The 26,019-nt window shown below is 29.4% G+C and overlaps 1 protein-coding gene across 8 annotated transcripts in view; it reads right to left on the bottom strand.

The window, feature by feature from the left end:
* Positions 1 to 26,019, bottom strand: part of msn (serine/threonine-protein kinase msn) — a 162,231-nt gene that overhangs the window by 91,070 nt on the left and 45,142 nt on the right. For 6 of the 8 annotated variants that reach the window (XM_075380291.1, XM_075380290.1, XM_075380294.1 and 3 more), the window contains exons 9-14: positions 25,819 to 25,942; positions 20,387 to 20,547; positions 16,246 to 16,272; positions 13,567 to 13,862; positions 11,117 to 11,175; positions 8,584 to 8,666 (exon numbers count right to left, since the gene is read on the bottom strand). In XM_075380291.1, coding sequence (XP_075236406.1) covers positions 8,584 to 8,666; positions 11,117 to 11,175; positions 13,567 to 13,862; positions 16,246 to 16,272; positions 20,387 to 20,547; positions 25,819 to 25,942 — 750 coding nt within the window. The remainder of the gene's footprint in view (positions 1 to 8,583; positions 8,667 to 11,116; positions 11,176 to 13,566; positions 13,863 to 16,245; positions 16,273 to 20,386; positions 20,548 to 25,818; positions 25,943 to 26,019) is intronic. The other 2 variants (XM_075380293.1, XM_075380297.1) reach the window with 1 other exon arrangement.

The raw sequence follows: 26,019 nt of genomic DNA, 5'->3' as shown, positions 1-26,019 counted from the left end.
ATACTGTATATAATTGTCTTCTCTATTAAAATGGATTATCAAGAATAATATCACATTATTTCTAGCCACATTCCATTTACACATTGCCATAAAATAACATCCACCTACACACCCAAAAAAAAATTACCATTATCATTTGCCTCGGGAAACTGTATACTTCCTTTTGTACTTAAGAGAGAAAAAATTAATTAAACCTATTTCGCAATATATTTTCTTACCTTTTAAAGATTTAAAAAATCAACTGGATATCAAAAGTTATATGAATGGTTCATTATTAAATACAAATTAAAAATTTGTATGTAATAATTTTTATAGTAATGTAATTTTGAACTTTCTAATTCATTACACATATAAAACATGAAACCTATTTTTAATTTATTTTCTGAAATTCCTGCTTATCTGAAAACAGATGATCACATATTATTCTGGTTAAAAAGGGTTCTACTACTATATTCTCATTTCCAAGATAGTCCAATAATTATTTAATCATAAGATTATATGGGACTCAGTATATCTTCATATCCAGCATTGAACAATACTGCAACGATATCTTCTGTATATACAAAGAAAATTAAAAATTACCACTGTCATTTCTAATTATAATAGCAATACAAAAGTTGCAGCTAGAAATTTAATATATAATTTAATAAAATCTTATATTATTACTATAAATAAAACCAACAAATGGTAATATATTAGAACTACAATAACAATTTCAATTACAATATACGAGGTGTGTTCAAAAAGTAATGAGAATTTTTGTTTTTTGAAAAGTTTTATTTATTGATCTACATTAATGTTGTTATCCCCTTCAAAAAAGATCCCATTAGATATTATAGACGTATGCCAGCGCTTTTTCCAATCCCCAAAACACTTCTGGAACTTGATGTTTGGAATAGTGTTTAGCTTTTTCAGCTATTCGCTTTTAATCTCATCTATGCTTGTAAAACGACGGCCCTTTAAGGTTCTCTTTATTTTTAGGAATAGAAAAAAGTCACATGGGGGTCATGTCTGGTGAATAAGGCAGCTGGGGTATAATTACAGTGTTGTTTTTGGCTAAAAATTGATGAAACAATGAAGTATGAGCAGGTGCATTATCGTGGTACAAAAGCCATGAATTGTTTTGCCACAAATCTGGGCATTTTTTGGATTGCTTCACAGAAACAATGTTGAACTTGTAGATAATACTTCTTATTAATCGTCTGATCATGTGGCAAGAACTCATGATGCACTGTGCCGTTAAAATCGAAGAAAACGGTGAGCATAACCTTCACATTCAACCGTACTTGTCCAAGCTTTTTTTGGTCTTGGTGATCCAGAATTTCTCTGCTGGGACGATTGAGCCTTAGTTTCAACATTATATCCATAAACCCATGTTTTATCACCTGTTATGATACGTTTCATAGTTCTGCACGGTTGTTGACTTCATTTAGCAACTCCTAAGCAACTTCCACTTGCCGCTGTTTTTGTTCGAAATTCAACAATTTTGGAACAAATTTTGCTGTCAGATGTTTCATACCCAAAACATCTGAAAAAATTTCAATTGAGCTAATGAGCCAATTGATATCCCAACACAATCAGCGACTTCTCTGATTGTGATCCGGCAATCATTCACAATCATTTCTTTCACTTTTTCCAAGTTTTCATCAGTTGTTGATGTGTTGGGGCATCCGGGGCGCTTGTCATCTTCAACATCTTTACAACCTTCCTCGTAAACCCTTGCTTTACTCATAGCAGACTTGCCAAAAGCAATATTTAACATTTTCAAAACATTGCTACACTTTATTCCATTCTTATTAAAAAAATGTAATACATATTCTCTGATGCATTGATAAAAAATCACCAATCGTACCAAAACACGTGTTATCCTTTTGACAGCTGACAACAGACTAAACATCCAATATGGATAAAAATGTACAGATACTGTTCAAGCATGTTTACCAATACAACAATGAAAAAATCCTGAAAATCAGACTAGCGAAATTTCAAAATTCTCATTACTTTTTGAACACACTTCGTAAATAAAAAAACATGACTTATGTAGATAAAAAAGGGCCCTTTTATTATGAAATTTTAAAAAAGATAGTGTGATATAAATTATAAAATTATATTAATGGTATATTTTTCCTTACATTAAATTTTAGATTATTTTTTAAACAAGTATTACTTCAATGAGTTGGAATCTTATTTCATTATAAAATCTGTACGTTTCCTTATTTTTTAAAAGAAAATAGTTAATAGGTTTTTATGAATAATTCTGTCTCTTTTTTACAACAGTGCAAATAATTCAAACCATCAAAAATATACAATATTGGACAAACATATATATATAAACAAAAAAAAACACGTTTTAACTATAAACATTTTATTTTCAAAAACCATAAGTAAGTGAAATTATGATTACACTTTCACGAGTCTAAACATTAATGTTTTACAACTTTTAGTTTATAAACATTTAGAAAAACATGAGGCATTTTTATCAGATAACCAAAAACAAATGAAGTGATGTAAAATATCTAATGAGATGACTGATCTTATTCATATAATTTCAAAAATTTAAGAATATGAGGAAAATGAAAATATGGTTAAAAAATTACTCTTGACGTTATTTCCCCGATTTTCATTTTACAGAAAAAGAATCAATTTTCTTTAGTTTGTTTAAATACAACCATATTTTTTTAGTGTTTTTAAAACATTCTTTTGTAGTATTTACTGCATTTCTAAAATTTTTTTATCAGTAAGATTACAGGTATTAGTTGGGCTTTTTTTACAAAAAAAAAAAAAAAAGAAGTAAAACTCAAATCACATATGCATGGCTTTACACTATTAATTTCAACATGTCATTATTATATCACTTTCCTGCAAAACACATTCAAAAAGTAAGTATGGTTCTAATATGGTTGCTTCAGCACTTTGGTCATCTCTTCATGCATGCTGAGTTTCTTCATTCATCAGCTTGTAACAAATGCATTACAGAAGAAGCTTATGGTTATAATGTTTACAGTTTGTTTTGTACATTTCAAATATTTAAGAAACTGAAAGAGCTGCTAACTGCTGTGAAATATGGTCCATTGTCCTAATTTTAAATACAAGAAATGCGAAACCAGGAAATTTATCGATAAATCAATTAAGTAACATGGGACAAAAAAACATGTTCTGGTGCACAACCTTATCTCACTTCACAATAATGATCTCCAACATGCGGCTGCTCAAACCCACAAGTTTGAGCATCTCCTTAAGTCCAACTTTCACTTGTTTTTGTATTTAAAGTTGGTCCTTACTGCTCTGCATTATAATGACAACCTCAAAAGAGCTATGCAAAATTGCTATCTCCCAATGAAATCATTTTATGAAGAGAATTTTCAGAAATTGATTGCATGTTATGACAGCATGTAAACTATGCTATTAAAATAGTTTACAATATGGACTTTCCTGTAATGAAACTAACTAAAACTGAGTTATTTTTATTGTTATTTATTACTCCACTTACTTTCAGAGAACATGCCTCCGTTACTTTATATTAAAAAAATCAAAACAAATTAAAATTTCAAAATGGATCTACGTTCTAATAAGTTGGAATTATTGACTACCTACTGTATTTAATTAAACTTAGAATCAGAGCACTTGTGATTGTTTATTAAGAAAGTGCAACTGTGATTTCGTACGCTGATTAGAACACAACTCAAGATAAATTTCCTGCTATAGATTGTCAGAATTGTTTCCCTAAGTAATATTTCTCCACAAATGTTAACATTTTCACATATGGATTTCAATCATGCTATTTGAATCCACTTACAACAAAAGATTATCAGAAGAAATATACCCGAAAAGTTAAAAAAATTAGGAACAATATCTTATTCATTTACCATCACATGTACGGCTTTACAAAAGTGATCAAGATTATATTACTTTGTAACTAATCTCTAACAAATGAATATATGTTAAAAGTAGAAAATATTAAATCATATTGGAAAAACTCCTTTACAGCTACTATAAATACAGTAACCACAACCAAAGAAAAACTAATCCAACACCAAGAAAATTTCTTAAAATGCTATTATTACATTTTTTAATTTTTAATTTTGCGGCTATTAATACAAAAACTCAACTACTTCAAAGCACCTAATTACTGAAAAGAAGCCAGATTATGTGATTAAGCTTTTTAAATAAGATTTTAATTCGGCTTAAATCAAGATACACAAAATAATAAGATTACAAACTGTAAAAAAATAAATAAATAATCATACATCTAACAACCTGAATCTAAAAATGTTAATGATGCCGTTAATTAGCCATTTAATTGAAAAGCTTTGGATCATATTTTAAGTAGATCATTAAAAATTTCCAGCAATATATTTTTTAATGGATATTTCAAATGCAAGAAATGTCAAAATTTTATTAATAACAAAATAAATTTTTCAAAAAATATTTGAAAATGTTAACATGAAATATGGAAGTAAAAAATTATGTAAGGCATTTTTAAGACAGCTGATAATGAATAAGATACAAAAAAAAAATCAAAATTGCACCTTCAACATGACCTAAAAAAAACAAAAAAAACAACAAAATATGGAAAATTCGTAGAAAAAGCCTTTATTAGAGTTTTTGACTTCACTGATCACAAATTGGGTATCTAAATGTTGATGTTAATTTTTTTTTGTAACATAATAAATATTTTACAAAATGATTTTAAGGCTAAATATAAACCAGGCATTCCAAAAAAAACATATATGATAGCTTGTCAGTTTTACTTTTACAAAAAAATTTTTGTCTTTTCATTTACATGCTCCTGGAAAATGTATAAAAATCAATTGGCTTTTCTTGAAAATTCTAACCGGTTGTTGCCACACTCTTTGCTTAAAAACTTTAATGAATCTCCATCAAATTTCTTATGTCCACTCAATGAATCTCTTTCTTGATCAAACTTTTGATTTTGATTATGGAAATTTTCTATTTGAAAATACTTAAGAGGCAGTTTCTTTTTACCAAATCGCAGACTGTAACTCTGCTTTTCTGTTTTTTCTTCATCCCGTATTTACTAATTTCATTCCTAGTTCAAGTGTTGCAAAAGAGAGCTTTTCAAACCATAAATGATTTCAGCCATCATTTGCTGTATATAACAGTTCATAATTTTCTGTTTTTCTTTCTTATTGATAAATAAATGGCAAGTCAATAATTTATCAGTATATGTATCAGGAAGTATTTGCGCTATTGTACTTTCTCAGAAATTAAAATTGTTACACTAGAAAAAATTGTTCATCAACCTCCATTTTATTTCATTTATAAGATTTTTTCTTGCGCATTTCTGTGATTACACCATTAGTGTAAAATTATCATCACTTTTCTCAAGTTTCTAACGATCAAATTATTACGACATAGCTGAATCGTTAGAATTGGAAATACAGTCTTATACAATATTTAAAATCTATGTGTATATGTTGGAGAGTCATCGTATATGAATTCTGAAATAATAACTTTCCTTACTGCTACCTATTCGATGCCACATTACTTAAGGTATTGGCATCTAGCAAGTCAGCAGTTTCTACTTCGTTACTGTTCAATCCTGTTTATGTAACCACTGCAGCAAAAGACTGTTAAAAGCATATAAATATTACTCTCTATATAGTCGTAAGTACTAACTTTTAAAACATCCTCCTAAAGCAATCCCTCCTAAAAAACCAAATCCCAATTCCCACCTAAAAAATTAAAATTTTTCATTATAAATAGACGAGGCGGCAAATGAGCATGTTTTAAATTAGACTTTGTATTTTTCAATCTACTTATTTTCATGTTAAAAATTTGAAAAAGATTCGATAAATTTTCCATAATAATAGAAAGATAGACAAAAACAAAAAAACTGACAAAACAAAATTGAAAATTTTATATAAAATACTAAAAGAAAGGAAAAAGATGATCTTTCCTTTGAAGTGTAGTATTATTATGAATATCATCATATGGAAAACAGTTGAGTATTTATATCATATTAAACCATATCCTTTTATTTACACTTTCAATTAATCAAAAGAAAAACTGTGGAAACTGCAGCAAATTATGGATAAAAAATATCTAAATTTTGAGGTAGTCAATTTGAATGTCTCCTAAACTTTATTAATAAATTACATAAAAAAATAGAATTTAAAAAAATTTTTTCAATAGCCAATTTAAAAGACAGATAAAGAAAAAACTGCTAAATTGGCCTTTCTAAATGTTTTTTTATTTTATTTTCCTAACGTGTATGTTGCAATCTGTTCAACTAATGAATTTCTAAAAATGGGGATTTTATTTTTTGCACTTAACTATGTTTTAACAAAATTATTTTACTATGTACAAATAAGTCAATTATCATTAACATGGAAAATAGTTGTGGTGGAAATACAAATTTTCATTTAAAGTGCTGGGGATCAAGGCTTTCTGTTACAGAAGAATTCAGTCATTCCACAGTAAAACAGCTGTGCAGACAATACAATTTCTTATTAAAATAAGTATTCCTTACCTATCTAAACCACTGGATACACTTTCCTATCTGAAAGTCCCTGTCAATCTTGAAAATTTTTTCTTCTCTTTACAATAAATTTTTCCATTTCACTTTGTAACTGATATTATGAAACTACATATATAAACTATAATAGCATTATTAAGGGCAGAATTCAGGTTAAAAAAGAAATTCTAGCACTTTTTTAAAAATTAGCTTTTTTTTGGAAAAATTTTTCAAAAATTCTTAACAGTCATATAAAACTCTGCTATTAAATATTATAAAAGCTAATTTTTTATACTCTCATTATGAAATCACAAAACATTGAAATTTACTACCAAAAAAAAGAAAATTTTTAACACGTTTTAAAATAAATTTAAACTCTTAAGAATAATCCAAAAAAAGAAAATGTTTAACACAGCCTAGAACTGAACTACTCCATTAAGCGATTCATAAGTTTATATCAGTCAAATAAATGATTTTTCTTTTATGATATGTATTAGGTATATTAAATACAATATGATTTATAAAAACCACCAAATACAACAGCTAAAGCAGTATGTACCTTTAAAAAACCATGCTATACAAAAATCACAATCATGAAAAGTATGCAGACATCTTAATGGATTATAGACAGAGATCTTATGGACATTACAGACATATTTCAATGAAGGCCTGTTGGCTTCGAGTTATACTGAAATGTGAATTTAGTAATCTGTGATGTTTCCATTTTTGAGAACATATAAAAATCATTTGTTCTGCTACCCAACATCACCTATCAAATTAATTACAAACATCCATTTTTAAATGAAGCTTAGAAAATTTGCAATCAAGATATTTTTAGTTCGTGAATTGTTACGAGCAGTACTTAATGTTTCCAATGTTATCAAATGTACAGATGAAAATTGTTTGATATGATTTTATGTAAGCTTAATGCCCCCAAAAAATGTTTCAAGTTATTCTACATTATCCTAGCAGAGAACTTATGTAATCATTGCACTACTGTTAAGTTTATTCCTAGGCTTGATACCCATGACTGGAACATTAAAAGCTTGCAAAAAAAAAATATATATATATAAAATTGTAACTCGACCATTTACCTACAGGACGATAAAAATAAGTCATAATTAGGTAGGTAGTTTATACAAAACTATTCAAAGTAGTTTTCATCTTCGCTTATAAATTTTTCCAACATCAGAAAATTTTAAGAAAAAATCTTAGAACACATTCTTGGACCGCTCTTGGGATGTTTTAAATAAAGATGACATCATCACTGTTCTTGTACTGTTTTCTTTTCAATCAATTTATGGCAAGGAAAAAAAAATGTTTTTTAATTTGTTGCAGAAAATGCAGTGTAAACAATTGGAGTCATGGTGTAAGTGCAAAAAACACTAAAATCGCAATAATACATTTGCTCATACACCCTGAAAAAATTATTTTTAGTAGATAACATTTTAATCAGCCTAAATCATTTGTACTTTCAGATTTAATCTTAAGAGACTTCCAACTTGTTCCAAAAGTGAATACAAAGCAGAAAGAGAGTTGCTTACGCATTAACTAAGAAAGTAAACATAAATCATAAGCAGTGTACAGAAAGGCTTTCTAAATATTACTTCTAGGGTGCATTCAAAGCATACGATAAAAGCACCAGGATCATATTAAGATCAACCACGTTAAACTGAAATATAGTGAAGAACAAAGAGAAAAAGCCTATCGCTATTTTGTCCCGGTTCAGGGACTCATTTAAAATTATCACATCTCCTGGAGTTAATATTGAAATTTCAGGACAGTCATGTCCATCAGGTTGCTAGTGCTGTTAATCAATAAATATATAATTATTTTTTTAATATCAAGATAACATATACAAAAATTTTAATTTAACTATTTTACACGCTAACAAAAAAACCTGAAAAATAAAAATCCAATATGTGGTACTCATAAAAAAACTAACAAGAACCAATTAAACAAATAAACACACTCACACAACATAAATGAAAGATAATCTCCTATATGTCACTTTTTTTAAGTTAAACAGTTAAAAACAAATAAAATATAATTAGTGCGATAATAATTCACAAATTTATTATTATATAAAACAAAAGAAGACTTACCCTTCTCATAACTAATGTTCCTTCTTCTTCATCAGGAGTAGGAGGTAATGGCCTGTTTGGAGCCCCTCCACCAGAAAATGGTCCTGTCAGAATAATTACAAGAAAAACTGTAGATAAATCACCATAATCGGTAGCAAATGACTTTTTTAATGAATTTGTTAGTTTCTAACAAATTCCACTATAAGTTTATTTAACAAAAACAGTTAAAATTAAAATAATTTATAATAAATTACCTTTAAACTAGGTTTCTTCATCATTTATAAACTTTCCCAACAATAAGAAAGTTTTAAGAAACACTCTTAGAATACATTCTTGGGATGTTTTAAATAAATATGACATCATCACCGTTCTTGAATTGTTTTCTTTTCAGTCAATTTAAGGTAAGGAAAAGTAAAAATTATTTGGTTTCAAGGGAAGTACAATGGATGTCTCAGATATATTATATCGAATCATCAAAGTACTTCTTGATTGGTATGAATGTGCAGAACTGCCAACATTTTAGAACAATTTGTTGACAAGCCCAATATATTTTCTGATCGCTGTTAATATTGCAGAAACTTTCCACTGTTAATTTCATATTGACACAATCTTAACAAATTTTGTTCTTTTGCTTTCAACATGCTCAGTTAAATTTTACACATTTATTTTAAAACGATCATACGATACATTAAAAAAAAAACATAGAAGACAGATGATAATTACAATTTTTTAATGCAATATTATGACTCTAATTCAATCTTTTTAAAAAAAGTTTATGACGATTGCTTTTTTAAATTTTCAAGTTACACCCCTATTATAAAAATTGTTTAATAATTTGCATAAAAAATTCTCGTATATGCAAATATTAATATTTTTTACTTCATAGAAGAGAATAAGAAACAAGTCTCTAAATAAAAATAAAAAGAACTGCATTAAAAAGCTAGAACTAAGTTTTTGTCAAAAGAGAAATCGTCACCAAATTTTATTTTCAAGTCGAGAAACCTCATCATTATTTTCAAAAAAAAGGAGATTACATCATTACCCATTAAATGTTGAAAATGCTTGTTTATTTAAACAAATAAAACTATAATTTTAATTAATATTTTATTAAAAAAATATTTTTTAAATACTTTAAAAATATAATCGCAAACTATCAAAAAGGATATAAAATTCTGCTTAAAATATGTATTTTTCACAAAGAATGCAAAAATAAAATAAAAAAGAAACCATAATCATAATTATAACACATATTAAATAAGCATACCTAAATACTAAGTAAAATCTATCAAAAGATTAAGCAGTATTATTATATATATTTTTTTAAATTCCAGGACTACCGTTAGGTATTGCTTCAGAGGATGAGATAAATGACAAGCAGCATGTGAAAAAGCAGTATTATGCTCTTAACAAAAATTATAATGTTAAGATGCAACTTAGCAAATCAAATTAATCAGCACTGCCAGTAGAACAAGTGTCACAGACACAAAATCATCAATCCCCGATTCAAGAAAGATACTTCAGCATTTATTTACTAACTACAGGCTTACACCAAATTGCAGTTTGCAGTGCTTTTAATAAAATCAATTTTCTTTTAGTGATCTATAACAAAATTTTGCAAGTTTGACCAGAATTCAAATTCACCAATAACAATATCCACAAGCTGTTTATTGTAAAATTTAAACATAAACCACAAATTTGTGAACAAATTTTGTTCATCTTAAAACAGAATTAAGATATTTATGAGATAATTCAGAATAAAAAATTCTATTACGATCGAATGAGCTTTTCCAGAATTCCAATCTCTGCAATGGTTAGATGGATAAACGCACATAAAAATTTTCTCCAGTGAACTCAATCTTATAGAACACAAAAATCAGTAATGAATATTGAACAGATTCTTGTAAAATTTATACAACTTGCAAACATCCAATATATCAATGGATTTCCAAGAATATAGTATATTCTTAGTGTGGGTTCACCAGCATTTTTAAACATGTTCAAGACTAACAATCGTGATGATTGAATGGCTTATTGAATTGACAGCTGATCACCATCATCCTGGTTCATATATACTTGTTATTTATTTTGAAATATAAATAGTCCATTAATATTTTCACCATTCAGTAATTATTTTATATATATATAGTGCAGCTACAATGAATAGTTGATAATTTTTTTTTTCATTTTCATGTTGTAAATGATTAAGTTTAAGAGTAAAATTAACTTTTTTGTGAACACTTAATAAGTAATTTCAATTAAAAATAATCCTTTGTTCTATTTATTCTTACAGAAAAGATAAAATTAACTTAATTTATTCTCCAATTAATTTTTTTCGAGATGTTAATGTAAAAAATCAAATTTTAAAAAAGCACTACAAAATTCTATGTAAAATGAGTAAAATAAAAAGTTTTAGGAAAAGAAAGACCAATTCATTATTCACTATAATTTACAAATAAAAACTTAACAACTGCAATACTTTTTTGTTCTTTTTTCAATTTGGTGCTACTCTACAACAATAGAATGGTGAAAAAGATAAACCAAATAAATAACTCACCTTTATTTTCATGAAGTATCGCTTGTGATCCATCCATTGGCCTGTAAGAAAATTCAGGACTGCAAAATGAAAAATGAAAAACCAAACAAAAAAAAAGAGAAAAAAGAAAATTAGAAAAAAAATTTATAATTTGAAAATAATAATGTAAAAATTAAATGTATCATGATATTGATTAAATATATACAGCTGACAACATAAATAATGTTACTTTCAAATACCAAACTACCTTAGTTCAGTCATATCATTATAAGTTTCTAAATAATTTATGATAAAACAAAAATAGAATATCGTAACATTTAAAAAAATTTTCAGTTTAAATAAATCTTTATCTAAAAAGTAATTCCTAAATATGCATTTTTAAATAACCTATTTTTTTTTATTTTTAATCGGACTGGAATTTTCTTTAAATGAGATGGATCACTTACAATGCAGAAGTCTAAAAAGGTACAATTTTGACCGTCACAGCCTGTCTATTGTCCTTTATAGCCTTCACTGTGGTGGGCAATAAACATAATGGTTAAGTTTCCACAGGAGTTACAATCCAACAAGAATAAAATTATACGTAACGTTTGTAGTCGGCAAAGAGGGGAAGGGAAGTAAGATAACTTGATGTATTACAATACAAACTTTTCCCTACAATGTATCAATATAATAATTAATGTAGCAACATCCTGTTCACAATACCATTCTTAGGATTATGGTTCTTAGGACATGCTTAGGGTTACATTTAAAGAATTTACTGTACCATCATATAATCTTTCAGCACTCTGCATTCTTTCTTTTGGGTAATGATGTTCACTATTCACTTATTCCTTATGCTCAAAATAGTATAAGTAGAGTACACATATTCACATCAGTAACCAAACCATAGATCTATTTAAAAAAAATAAAAGCTGAACTCATAAAAAAATTATGAAATTCATTTAAAAAATTAGAATTTCTTTTGAAAGTTCAAATTTGACTTCTACATTGTATTTGATTTATTTTACGCAATCCTAACAACTTTTGAAATTAGTGATCTTAGATTTAAAAAGTAAAATAAATTATTAACTTTCTTTAATTTCACAATTAACTGATGGTCAAGTATAGGATGAATTAAATTGCAAACTTTCAAAGTAGTCCCATTGATGTGATATATTATGTATTATAAAAGAATTATTACTATTAACTCTATTCACGTTACAACTATACTATTTAAAACTATAAAATGACATTTGAACTGAAAGTTAAAAATACATTATAAATTTATTACTTTGCAACATTTTCAGTCACACTTATGACACTCTTCTGATCGATGCTGCTGTTCTCATCCAGGCACTTTTTTTATTTTGGCAGATACGTAATTTAGAATGACATGTGTGTTAGATTTGAATCGGGTCTATTCATTCAGTAAATCAATGTGCGTTTTATATATCTCATTATGTTTAAGTGTGCTAAGATGTAGTCGTTCTTATGTATGTATTATACAGAATATCCAGGGTGTTATACTTTTTGTGGATTTTTATCTAAGAAATAGGAAATGCTATTTAGGGGTCAGTAATTAACTAGATAAATTAACCGACTAAATATTTAGTAAACGCTTTATAAGTTCGAGATTTAGTGACAGGTTTCTTTCCATCAAGTGAATTTCAACAGTAAATTAGAGAAATTTTTGTAATGTTGAAATTTTAACTATGAACAAAACAATAATAGAAGTTGAAGACATAAAACAAATGATGATATATTTAATTATAATAATGATATAATTCATTTACTGCCAAAAAATTAGAAAAAGGTAAAATGTTTTCACAAACCCAATCAAATTACTCCAGCTGTGTCTATTCATTGTTATGTAAAAATATCTATTATCTAAACACTGTCTTGTTAACAATTAATGTAATAGAAAAAAAACTTAAGTATCTTTTATTATAAACTAAGATTTTGTTTGCATTAAAAGATATATAACACAAACTCAGCCAATGTATCAATTTTCAACTGAGCTGCTGGTCACCGATCACTCCCTGAATACCAACTAGTTTGTTAACAAAAATCCACACAAAAGGTTTCACTCCATTTTCAGAGAAAATTGTAATTATTGTACATGTTATTTATAAAACAGGAAATAAGCTTTTCGGAAAAGTACAAATTTTACTGAAAGTTATAATATCCATTTGCTGAAAATTGTACGGGTAATGCTGAAAATTTTTGACGATATAAATAATGAATCATTTTAGATATGTTTTGAAGTAAAAATTTTCTTGCCTGTCAACTATCAAAAAATGTTATAATATACCAAAGATTCTATGTAGTAAGAAAGCCTACACATTAAATAGTCTGGATGATTACAACAACATAAATATCTGTCCTGAGTTGTCACAGAGTTAAAAATGTTAATTACTGCTCAACTATTAACACATTCCATGATACTTCAAACATCAGCAAAATGCTTAACACATAAGTAATATACTAACAGAGGTTTTGGTGGATCGCTGGCCGGTAATGTACCATCATTAGTTCTTCTAATGCCACCAACAACTTCATCTTCATCATCATCAGTATCGTCATCGTCTTCAGAATCAGATACTAATATGTTACCGGCACTACTAGAAACTACAGGCACACCACTGCTAACACCTCCACTCTTACTTCCACCATTCTGATGCCTACTACTAGGTCCACCTCCACCCCCTCCACCACCGCCCCCAGAACTGGCACTAGAAGGCCTCACAGCCAACTCGTTCAATTGTTGTGCAATCATATCAAGATCCTGCAACAATAGTACCAGAAAACTCATCAAATTAATTAATCGTTACAAAATAAATAAAGACATATTAAAAATATTCAATAAAAAAAGATTCAATAGAATATAAAACTGAACAAACAAAAAATAGATAAATTTTATAACACTAAATAAGGAATTTACAATCTGAAAAAGATTTAATTTAAAGCCTGCAAAACTAATAAGAACTTTTATTGTAAAAATTTCCACAGTTTAAAAATGCATAGTTTTATTTTTCACATTTTTGTTCTCATAAAATGTTGATCAAGTAAGAAAATGTAAAACAACAATTACTTTTTCACCTTGAAAGATGGAAAGGCCTGGCTCATTCCTGCAAATTGTATGGGTTTAAATTTTTCCCCCGGTTAGTTTTTGATTGCAGGCAAGAAACTGAGAAAATAACAGAAAAATCATTCTAACAAAATTCATTCTCATGTTCAAGAAACAAACTTATACAAAGCATGTTTTTACAGTAAGGTCTGCTTTAAATTTGCTGCCTACATATCCATGTAAACAGATGAAGCTTGTGTAGCTCAGTTATTTTAATTAACAGTCAGCTGATAGCAACAACAATTTAGTCATTTTGTTTTTAATTATTTACATTCATCCATTTATGAGTGCTAAAATTCACTGCAAATTTGTGACATATAAGGGCTGAATATTAACAGTGATGCTATTCACTTCAAGTATGAATTCTTAAAGAACACAGCAGCTGGCCATCAGTGTTAATGGATGATTTAACTAAAAAAGTTGACAAAAAAGATTGAGAAGACCAGCACTTCACAGTGACAATTGTCTTTGATGTTTTCTGATATTTCACTTTGTTGATTTATAAAGTTTTGTCTGAAAAACTGGGCTATACAAAATTGTTTCCCAGAATAGCTTCTGAAGTTGATAATAGACAGATACAAGAGAAACATCTTGCTGCCGCTCATGAATTTTTGTGGCATTACAAAAATGAAGGTGATGAACTGCTTGATCACATTGTTACCAGTGATGAAATCTGGATTTCTTATTTGATAAAGAGACAAAATAATAATCAATGCATTGGCAACACTCTCCAAGAGCAAAGACGTTTATGGCTAATGTTATTTCTGATAAAAAGGATGTCTTGCTTCACAAATTTAGTGACTGCAGAACTACTGTGAAAGCAGATATGAATTGTGAAATGTTATAAAATCTTAGAAGAGCTATAAAAAAAAAAAGACAAGGGATGCTATACTGAGGGATACTGTTTTTGCATGACAATGCCCAGCAACACATGGCAATTCAAGACAGTGAGGCAACTGAGAAACCTTTGTTAGAAAATCTTCAATCATCTACCCTATAGACCTAACTCTTGGCGATTATTTTTTTCTTTACCTTAAGAAGTGACATTATGAGGGTTTGGTGATGACGAAGTGAAAAGTGGTATTACTGAATGGTTTAAGTCACAGTAGTGGAATTTCTTGAAGAGGGAATAAAGAATCTAATGAAATAATGTGAAACATTTGGTGAAATTGAAGGCAGCTACGTAGAAAAATAATAAATAAAAGTAGACTTAAATATTAAAATCTGTTCATATTTTTCAGTTTTGTTTTGTTACCAAAATGAACCTTACTTTAAAACCACACCTTTTAAAATACAGTTAAAAGTTCCTGAACATTTTATTTTTAGGTAATCCTTTTAGACATAGCTGTAACCAAGAGCAAGCAGGTTTAGTATTAATATTACTCGCACAACAAAAATGAGTAATTTTTGATAATGATCTATGTTGCCTCTATGCAACACTTTTTACCAGGCAAAACGACAACTTTATACCAGTTCATTATTTAAAAACATCTGAGAACTTTTTTAACTAGCCACAGATATACTTGTAAAACCTAGTAGTTATTGCTGAAGGAAAACGAACAAGCATAATGTCAATCAATAAAATAAAGGAGATAAAGACTTTTTTTAAAATAGCCCAGATAATGTTTTTATTTGTTATAAAGGATTTTTTATTTAATGACAGTTTAATTGACAATTAACCCTGACAATGGTACAAAGCCGATCAAAATTAATTGAACTGATTTTTAATAATAAAAAACTATATAAGTTATCTAATTTTTTATAACTTTCTTTTAACAGCTAACACAATTTGTACTAGGGACAAAAATAGTTAACCTGCCAACAATATAAATAATAAATATCAATTAAGAAGAACTAATTACATTAAAGGTTCGTACTACTACATGTATGAAAAGAGCAATACTTTCTACATGATGTGTGAAACAATAGCCAAATACTTTTGAACAAAGAAATCTACAATAAAAATAATAGTATCTAGCAATATTTTAATTTTTTAAAAAATAAATAAAGGAACTTCAAATAGCATAATTACTACACATACCTCAGGTCTCCTAGGAGGATGCTGCATCTATATACAACACAACAACAGAACACAGTGCAGCCAACATGAAAAACAAAAATAAATTTTAAACAAAAATTGAATCAAATAAAAGAATGAGACAATGAAAGTAATGAGCACAATCAGTTGTTGGGTAACAGGAAAAGACAAGTATAAATAGGTATCACATTATGAGGACAGAAGGAAAAATAACACAATATCAAGGGAAAAGACTTAATGAAATAATGGAAAAATTCAACGAGAATAAATCTATTTTGAGAAGCAGGTATACAAAAGGAATAGAATGTTTAAGGAACAACAGAAAACATTACAAACACTCAACCCAAGAATTACTCGAGCGAGAAGAGAATGAAAAAGAATGAATTAAATATTATAAAAATAAATAATAACAATCCTGTCACAAAAAAAATATAATAATGAATATTACAATAAACCTTAAGAATAAAAATTAACATTGATAATTTATCATACACCTGCATGTTTTCAAGTGTTTTTAACAGATTTTGCTTTGTATTATTTGTATATTATTACACATGTACTTCACAACACTAAGTAAAATATTAATTTACTAACTAAATGTTGTACAGCATCTCTAATCGATTTAGAATACAGTAACATTCAGTTATAATGGGATTTCAGAATCATGAACTATCTAAAATGTAATAGCCATGATACTGAAATTTGTATTTAAGAGAAATTTAGAAATTTTAAATCGTGGAGTCTGCTTCAGATGCGATCACACCTGATCAGCAGTGTGATACGGTACATCAAGCCATTGTGTTAAGATTTAGAGAATTCAGAAGATTGCACTAATCTGTGACCAACATATGACATAAATATCACCATGTTTTTAGTAAAGAAGAAGCACATGAAAATAATATCTGCTATTGGAATTGACAGCTTATTAGATGGAAAAACACTCTGGAAGGCCATTTGTTAATAAGTCTGAAGAAGCTATGGAGTCCACAGAAATCAGTGTGTATCTATATTAACAATCTAGATTTTATTTTAAAAACTAGCAAATCATAAGTTTTGAGAAATCATCAGTCTCATAGGTTATTAATTTGAACACTTACATGCATTTTTCCCAAGCAATAAACACAAAACTTATGTTTTTTGTACACATGACAATAATGACCAACTTTCAAATAAAATAGTTTTCAGTAACTAAGATACCTTATTTGATTCGTCTTAGTCACATTCATTGAACTAACATTATGATAGGGGCTAATTATAATTAACAAGTGCATGACTTTATTGAAAAGTGAATGAATGTATCACTATACATTATAACAATCACACACAATTGGAATACATTCAAACACTATGTGTATAAACAAATATAATAATACACTCTTAAGGTGTATTACAATTACATGTAGTGCCCTGAATTATTGGTGATGTCATATTTCAACTACAATTACTTGTAAGTACTATGGCAATTTTTTTAAGTAATGAATAGATCACACCGGACCGGATGTACTTTGTCAAATGTGATGTAAGTTTGTTTATTGTTTAGATAACTGTAGGGCAACAAGCGAAAGCTATACATCAAATCAAATTACACATCACTCTCAAGAAAACTGTTAAAGTGCTCTTTCATTTAGGATATGTACTTGTATATATAGGAATTAGAAAATGTTTAACATATATGACTATAAAATTAACAGTATTGAAACTCAACCTTAACTTAACAAATGCTTTATATATATCAACCGATGAAAAACTACAAATCATTTAATTGAAACTCTGCATTAATAACTTAAGAAAATAAGACTATTATTGAGGAAAAAACTAATTATGTCTAATAGTAATCTAATGTGTTTCTAGAGAGAAAATGGTAAACATGTACATACAGCAATTACATTATTCATGACCATTTACAGCAATAAAAATACAGATGAACTCCCAGCAATTAAACTGCCTAAAGACAAACAATACTAATGTAATCACTTGCCCACCTACTATTCAAGAACATTTTTAATATTTCTTGGAGCAAATCATTACTAATAATAAAATATGACAATTCTTCACTTCTGATTTAAAAATAAAATCAATGGCCATATTGGAGATACAATTCAGATCAGCAACTGGACCTAAAAACTACAAGAAATTTGGCAATTACTTGAAAAATAATAGCAATTGTGTTTTGGTACACATGATGTGCGTCTGTTGCATTTCAGTCCTGTACTCCATAAAAAATTGCTACTGCTTTTAAACCACTCTCAAAAAAGTAAGTAATCGAAATTAATTTAAATCATTTATTTTATTCTAAACTACAAAGGCATTATTAATAGAAACATTAGCAAAACTGGTAAAAATACTAAATAAAGATATATTTTATTTTTATGTGTACAACTAAAAACATTGACCTTCATTTCTTTTCTTCATATACTATTGATACATAGAAAAGTAGAAATACAAGGTGTGGCTATTAAATAACAAGACTAATGCGGCTACAGAAGAACTACGCATGCGCCAAATTCATACAACCAATAGCTGTATAGTGTAAAGCCTTCTCTTTCGATGTTGCCACTCATTTCTGCACACACATTAGTCTGGTCATGACCTTCGTTTGGATAACATCTGTTTTTTGTTTTGCTGAAAAAATGATTTATTAGAACAAAAAATTGTCATGAAATTTCATATGAAACTTGGAAAAAATACTACTGAAACTAATCTTTTATTTAAAAAAAAAATGTTTATTACATGTGCAGGTTTTTGCGTGGTTAAGTCATTTCCGAGATGGTCAAGAAAATGTTGAAGATGATGTTTGCCTAGGTCGCCCTTCCACGTCAAAAACGGATAAAAATATTGAAAAAATTGGTAATCTGATCCACTCTGAGTGTTGTTTAACTATTCGTGCGATCGTTGAAACTGTAGGAATTGACAAAGAATGTGATGGCAAATTTTATAAGAATTTTAACATGCAAAAAGTATGCCATGAATATGGTGCCTAAAATTCTCATAATCAAACAAAAAAAGCTCATGAAACAGTTTGAATGCCACTGAAAATGAGCCAAACTTCTTGGTAAGAGTGACAGTATGTGATGCACCTTGGTTTTTCACTTATGATCCAGAAACTAAGCGACAATCCATGCATTGGAAGGCATGAGTAAATCAAAATTCAAAGCTGATTGTTTTTTTTTCAATATTCATGGGATTGTGTACCTTCACTGGGTTCCTGAAGGTCAAACCACCTTATGATCCTTGCTCAACTCTGTGAAAAAATAACAAAAAAAAACGACCCAAATAGTAGAAGAACAAGTCATGGTTCTTCATCAGGACAATGCACAGGCTCACACTGCATTGGCTGTCAAGATGTTTTTATCCAAGTATAACATTCCAGAGACCATCCACCTTATTAGCCTGATCTGGCATCGTGTGACTTTTATCTGTTCCTAAAGGTTAAATCTACATTAAAAGAAATAAGATTTCAGACAGTTGAAACTGTGAAAGAAAAAGTGGCACGCGTAATGAAAGAGCTCACAGAAGACATCCAGTACTGTTTCAAACAATGGAAAATTTGCATGGATCATTGTAGGGATAGAGGAGGGCTGTATATTGAAGGGAATAACACTAAATACGTATAAATTTAAAATAAAATATTTTACAACATTAGTCTCTTTATTTAATAACCACTACTTGTATTAATCTACATATCCCAAAATGCTGAAAATCTTTATTAAAAGAAATATGATAATGTAATTGGTGTAGGCTATGCAATCTAATAAATATTAACTGTAATTTCAGGTCTTATCTTTTGTGTAAAATTAATTGAATAGATTTATTACAAACTATTACTATTTTAAATTATTATTTTTTTTTTGTTATTCTAATTACATAAACAGTGTCTTTTTTTTAGTTGTGAGTTGTACAAACCCCTGTATAAATCAGCCTACTTATCATCTTTTTAATTCATAAATACATATTTTGTTTTATTGACTAGACTAACACGTATACTATAATAAAAAAAAATTTGCGGCTAAAAACAGTTTTTTGAAAAGATGAATTTCTAGGATTACATAAAAAAGCATCAGAAATACTAAGTCGATACAAATACGGAAAAAAGTGCAAGACAGGAAAATATATGAATGACATCTAGCCACATTTAAAAACTGACCATCGGTTTAAATATTTGTGAGTTACGTTGTTGTGGCTGCTGTTGCTGCGATTGGGAAGTCTGTGATGATGGTGGTTGTTGTTGACTTGACCTCTTTTGTTGTCTATCTTCACGAGGTGGTGGAGGCAACGGTCTTGATGGTGGATGCGGATCAGGTACCACTATTCAAAATAAATTATAAATGTTCAGAGAAAAAATACACTTAACAGCTATTGAAAAAAAAACTATTTGTTGAAAATATTACAAACATTTTTTTCAAAATATTTATGTATAAATGTATTTTTTTTTTCTTTTTTGAATATTTAAATAATTCATTAACTTTTTTTGACAACTGTGCTAATAAAATTTAATTATATGAAATATAAACCACAAAACATAGGTAAGTTAAACTTACCTTATTAATTTCCAATAACCAGGGGTTTTGCTATCCTGCATCTTCAGTTGGTATTAATTTTTTTTTTTTGCATTAAATGTAATTTTTTTCCAGAAATTATAATACTTTCTAATGAAAATTTTTAGATATTATAAATATATGAATGGTTATGCTGTCCAGTACTAGAATGTAACAGAATACAATATTACAGAATGATTCTGTAACGTACCACGGTGGATGTAGGATGTTTTTAAATATGACAATAGTATATGTACATACTAACATTTTTAACAATTTTTTGACTATATATAATTTTAAAAGTAATATTTTTAATCTTCAAATTTTAATAATGTATTTTATAAAATAAGTCTGTTGACAACTAGCTAACTTCAGACAAGTAGGTTAAGTATTCTTACTTTTTATGAACAGTATATGGTGGTATAAATACTATTATTATTAGCACTTTGAAACCTAAACTCGCTGTCATGAGTAAAGTGATTGATCATCAAAACTCATGTACAATTCACAATGATATATTTAATTCTGCATTCAAACCCATCCATTTTTTTCATGTTTTTATGGTGTTTAGACAATGAAAAGATTCTTTTGTTCACCCAAGTTAGTTACTAAAACAATTTATAGATTTCATTGGCTTAAATAATGAAATAAACTGCTTTGTAATAAATATTTGAATAATATTATAATTTCATCAATTTTTTTTTCTGAATGAAAATCGCTTTGGTGTTATCTCCTGGACAAGACCATATTGATTGTAATAAACAAAAAGATATTACATTTTATGTCTCAATTAATATAATAAAATTTCCAACTGCAATATGGCAATTGGCATTGTAAAACATAAGATAAACACAGTTCATTGTCCCCTACAATTAGTTTGCGTAATAGCCTCCAGTTTAAACTTGCAACACAATGCCGCATAACATACAATCCACAAGGATGTGGTGCACTGTCAGTCGGCAGTCGCAGCATGTACAAACTGATATCTATGAGTGAGCCTAGTGTGCCCTATTTGGTTACAGAAGATGAACTATCCTCTTGATTGCTATTTTTACATGAGGGGCTCCACAGTGAATTGGTTTTCTTAAGTGGGTGAAGTTTATTGTTCACAGTAGCATTCCAGTCACTTTGTCACTCATGAACCACCGGCTTCAGGAAAGAGCAAAATTGTTAGGAGCGATGCAATCAGTGAAAGGAGGCTGGAAACAAACCTCTTTTGCCACACTATCAGCGCGATCATTGCCTGTAATTCCTGTATGGCTGGTGATCCAGCAGGAGCTCATTGTTGTATTACGTCTCGTCATTTGTGAAATGACACAATGAATCTCACAGACAACAGGGTGTCTGGAGTACACATCATTAATCGGTTGTAGGGCACTCATTTAATCTGAGCAAACAAGAACATGTTTTGGGCTAATTATATGCAAGGCCTTATTAGTGGCATACAGTTCTGCAATGAAAATACTCGTGATGCTGGGAAGCTAAATGTGTTATATTCTGTTGCCAACCATGAAACCACAACCAACAGAATTAACATTTCTAGAACCATCTGTTTAAACTGTAACATCAGGATTCATGCTACTTTTTATAAAATAAAATTCGTTTTGTAAGACTACCAGATTTGCGTTCTGTTTATTATACTGACAAAAATCAAAGCAATAATTAATGTGAGAAGGCTGCCAAGGAGGGCAATAACATGGAGCAACAGGAAGAACTGGAGGCAATTGTATATTCAGAGCTGAGAAAAGGTAATGAGCTCTAGTGCCTAGCAGAGCAGTAAATCTCTGCTATTCCTGGTACTGATTAACATGCTGGTTTGAGAATACCACATCAAGGGTGGGTAATTTGATTGTGCTTTAATGCGAGCCACATAGGAGCATATCATTTGCTTCCATCTATTAACATAGAGATGGCTCACCACTGTCCACCAGCAGACTTACCACTGGCCTTCAGCGAAAAGTACCTGTGGCAAGACAAATAAACAAATGATGGACCGCATTGAGCATTGTTAGTGCGTGGCCTGCACTGACAAATAAGCTATTCAACCGTGGTCTAGGTGGTAACAGACCAGAGCTAGGTAGAAGTGAAACATCCAAACACAATCGGCTCCCCAACAGATATTAAACAGAACTCTCAACATATCTCACATTTTTAGACATTTTACTAAATGTATTACCCATGTTAGTTATTAATCAAATAATATATGTAGAAATCTAACCCGTATGCATGCTTCAACTGGTTTACCATGTAAATACAGTTGAGGATCAACATGTTCTCTCAACCCGGAAAAGCAAATGCACTTTGTTTTTTCAGGGGAAAATGTGAATCCAGTAGATTTGTACCACGATTCTAAGCGGGTTATTGTATTTTGTAGCAGCATATTATCACCTGTAGCTAACGTTCTACATGCTATGTAAATTGAAAAATCATCTACAAATAAAGAACACATTACTGGTTTTTGCACACAGTTTGTTATACTATTTATGGCTGCAGCAAACAAAGTAACACTTAGGACACTTCCCTGAGGAACTCAGTTTTCTAGTGTAAAACTTTCAGATACCGTTGTTCCAACTCGAACTCAGAAGGACCGAGGACTGACAAAACCCCTGATAAATGCAAGGAGATTATCTTCAACACCCCATTCATTAAGTGTATTTAGGATTCCTCTCCTCCATGTGGTTTCATATGCCTTTTGCAAGTTGAAAAATACAGCAACCAGGCATTGGTGAAGTAAAAAAGCATTTTGAATAGCAGTTTCCAGGACAACTACAAGATCAATAGATCATCTGCCCTGGCGGAAACTACATTGTTCTGGAGCAATCAGAGAGTTTCTTTCAAGGTAACACACTAACAAACGGTTTACCATTCGTTCCATCACCTTGCACAGGATACTGGTCAAGGAGATAGGACGATAACTTGTTCGGCATGATTTATCCTTACCAGATTTCAGTATGGGGATAATCAGTGCCTCTGACCAAAAATCTGGAAACACCTGGTCAGAGAAATTTTTTTTATAGATAATCTTTAATTATCATTGACATCACATTAATCTTTAATTATTATTGACATCATAGATACACAAAAAATGTAGTGCAGTATCTGGGAGGTGTGATAAAATACTGATATTTATCATTTCCAGAGGAAGTGTAATGAAAATTATTCAGAGCATACCTTATTTCATTATAAGAAAAGGGTGTTTAATTCATTTTGCAAGTATCCAATCAAAAACGGGATATTTTCTACCTGCAACATATATCTCACAAACTCAGGGCAGTATGATGATGTAAGTGAAACTGCCCTTAAAGACCTTCCAGATGTGATCGCTACAACAACTGGTGTGGCAGGAAGGTTATCGCCACTATGCAGTCAATTGGCTGCAATGACTGTAGCGATCCACACATGGTTCAAACCTTTTTCCATACAACTGATGATGGTGTTGTTCAAGATGTGGATTCAATGTAATTCAACCAAGAATTCCATTTAGCACATCTAAACACTTATCGGCAAACAGCTCTCGCACTGCAGAAGGCAAAGAGAATTCAGTCGGTCTTCAACTGAAATTTCATAGAGCCCTGCCCGATCTCTAAGAGCAAACCTACGCAAAGAGTTAAAGGGATGAAATCAATTCACTCTAACGAGAATCTGGTGTGTAAACTTGGCAAGTTGGCGGCTCAGACTAAATTTAATCAAGTTTTGTATAATAATTTTTTTACAAGAATGATAATAATGTTGTTCTAAATTATCAAAATGGATCTGTGATTTTTGTTTTTGTCTTCTACTATTCAATTACTTTGCTGGTAATTGAAATAACTCTAGCATGTGATTTTAAAATCAATACTTTTGCTTTTTCAGACGAGATAAAGTAGTGCTTTAAAAAAATTAATTATTAGAGATTTTTTAAATTACTAAAAACCAACAGGGTTTGCAGGCCAGCATGGCAAATTGTGCAGGCCAAATCAGCTAAATTCAACGGTATTTAAAAGATGTGCTGTAACATATAATCATACAAATTTATTCATACTAACAGATTTTATTTATTCACTGTATTTAATAATGATCCTGAAAGACTGATGAACGTCAAGCTAGGAATTGCTGCCTCTAGAATTAGACATATGATGTGCCACAAGGCACTGTACTGTGTTCATAATAACTCAATATTGCATGCAAGTTTAATTAATAAGCAGCACTTGTAATAAATGTTTTCCAATCCTACCATGACTGTCAAATGAAGTAATATTCTTGCATCAGTTTTACGTGAAAACTGAACAATGACCAAAGTACACATCTGTGTTCTGAAAATCAGAGTTTTGGCTCACCGCTTTTCATAGCACTCATATTCTAATCTAATAATAAGCTGAAAATGTGATGAACTTCACACTATGCATTACAATGCTCTTAAAAATAAGTCAAGGATAAATTACCTAACAACCTAAAAAATTTGAAGTAATTAAAATCAACCGATCTTTACTGAACATTTTAAAATTAATAACACGAAACTGAGTTAATTCTTGAATTCCAAAAATGCACCAATATCACTACAAATGTCAGAAGCTATAAATTCATTGACTCAATTTTTAATGATATTTTGGTATACGACTGTTATGCCTACTGATTAGTCTTTTCAACAGTCAAACTCTTGATTCAGGTTTCTAGAGCCTAAAAAAAGAATACAAAACAAAAAAATGGCACAACACTAAATAACTAGTATTATGATAATGTACCCTGCTCATCTTTTAAAGCATCTTTTTTTTAATTAAAAATGTGATCCTCTCATACTCTTTACATTTACCAAATTTAGGTAGAAGAAATTCCTAATCAATCACGGATGTTGTTGCTTGAAAAGTTTATAAAAGAGAAGTTTTGATTTAAGTTACTAACATAATTACAAATCATTGTAAGGTTACAAGCATACTACTTTGTGGACGGACCATTGATAGTAAATCATATATAAATAGAGGGTAAGTTTTTTAACGATTTACTATAGAAATTTTGATATAAAATCATACATACAAAATAAAAATGAAAAATTATACATTATTACCAATTAATCTCTGTGGAATGGGAGGCCTAGAAGGAGGTCCTGGTTCTGGAATTTCTTCACGTTCATCTTTATCTCTACTTTGTTTTGTTTCCTTGCTTTCATTTTGAGTGAGCGTCCTACCCTCCTAAGGAATAAATCAAACAAAAATAAAACCCTGATGATCATTAATCAATCATTTTATTTTACAATTGAAGAGAACTA

The sequence above is a fragment of the Lycorma delicatula genome, chromosome 12, assembly GCF_047948215.1.
Source record: "Lycorma delicatula isolate Av1 chromosome 12, ASM4794821v1, whole genome shotgun sequence".
Taxonomy (NCBI): Eukaryota; Metazoa; Arthropoda; class Insecta; order Hemiptera; family Fulgoridae; genus Lycorma; species Lycorma delicatula.
Note: the sequence above shows the minus strand (reverse complement) of the source record. Positions and strands in the feature narration are given on the sequence as shown.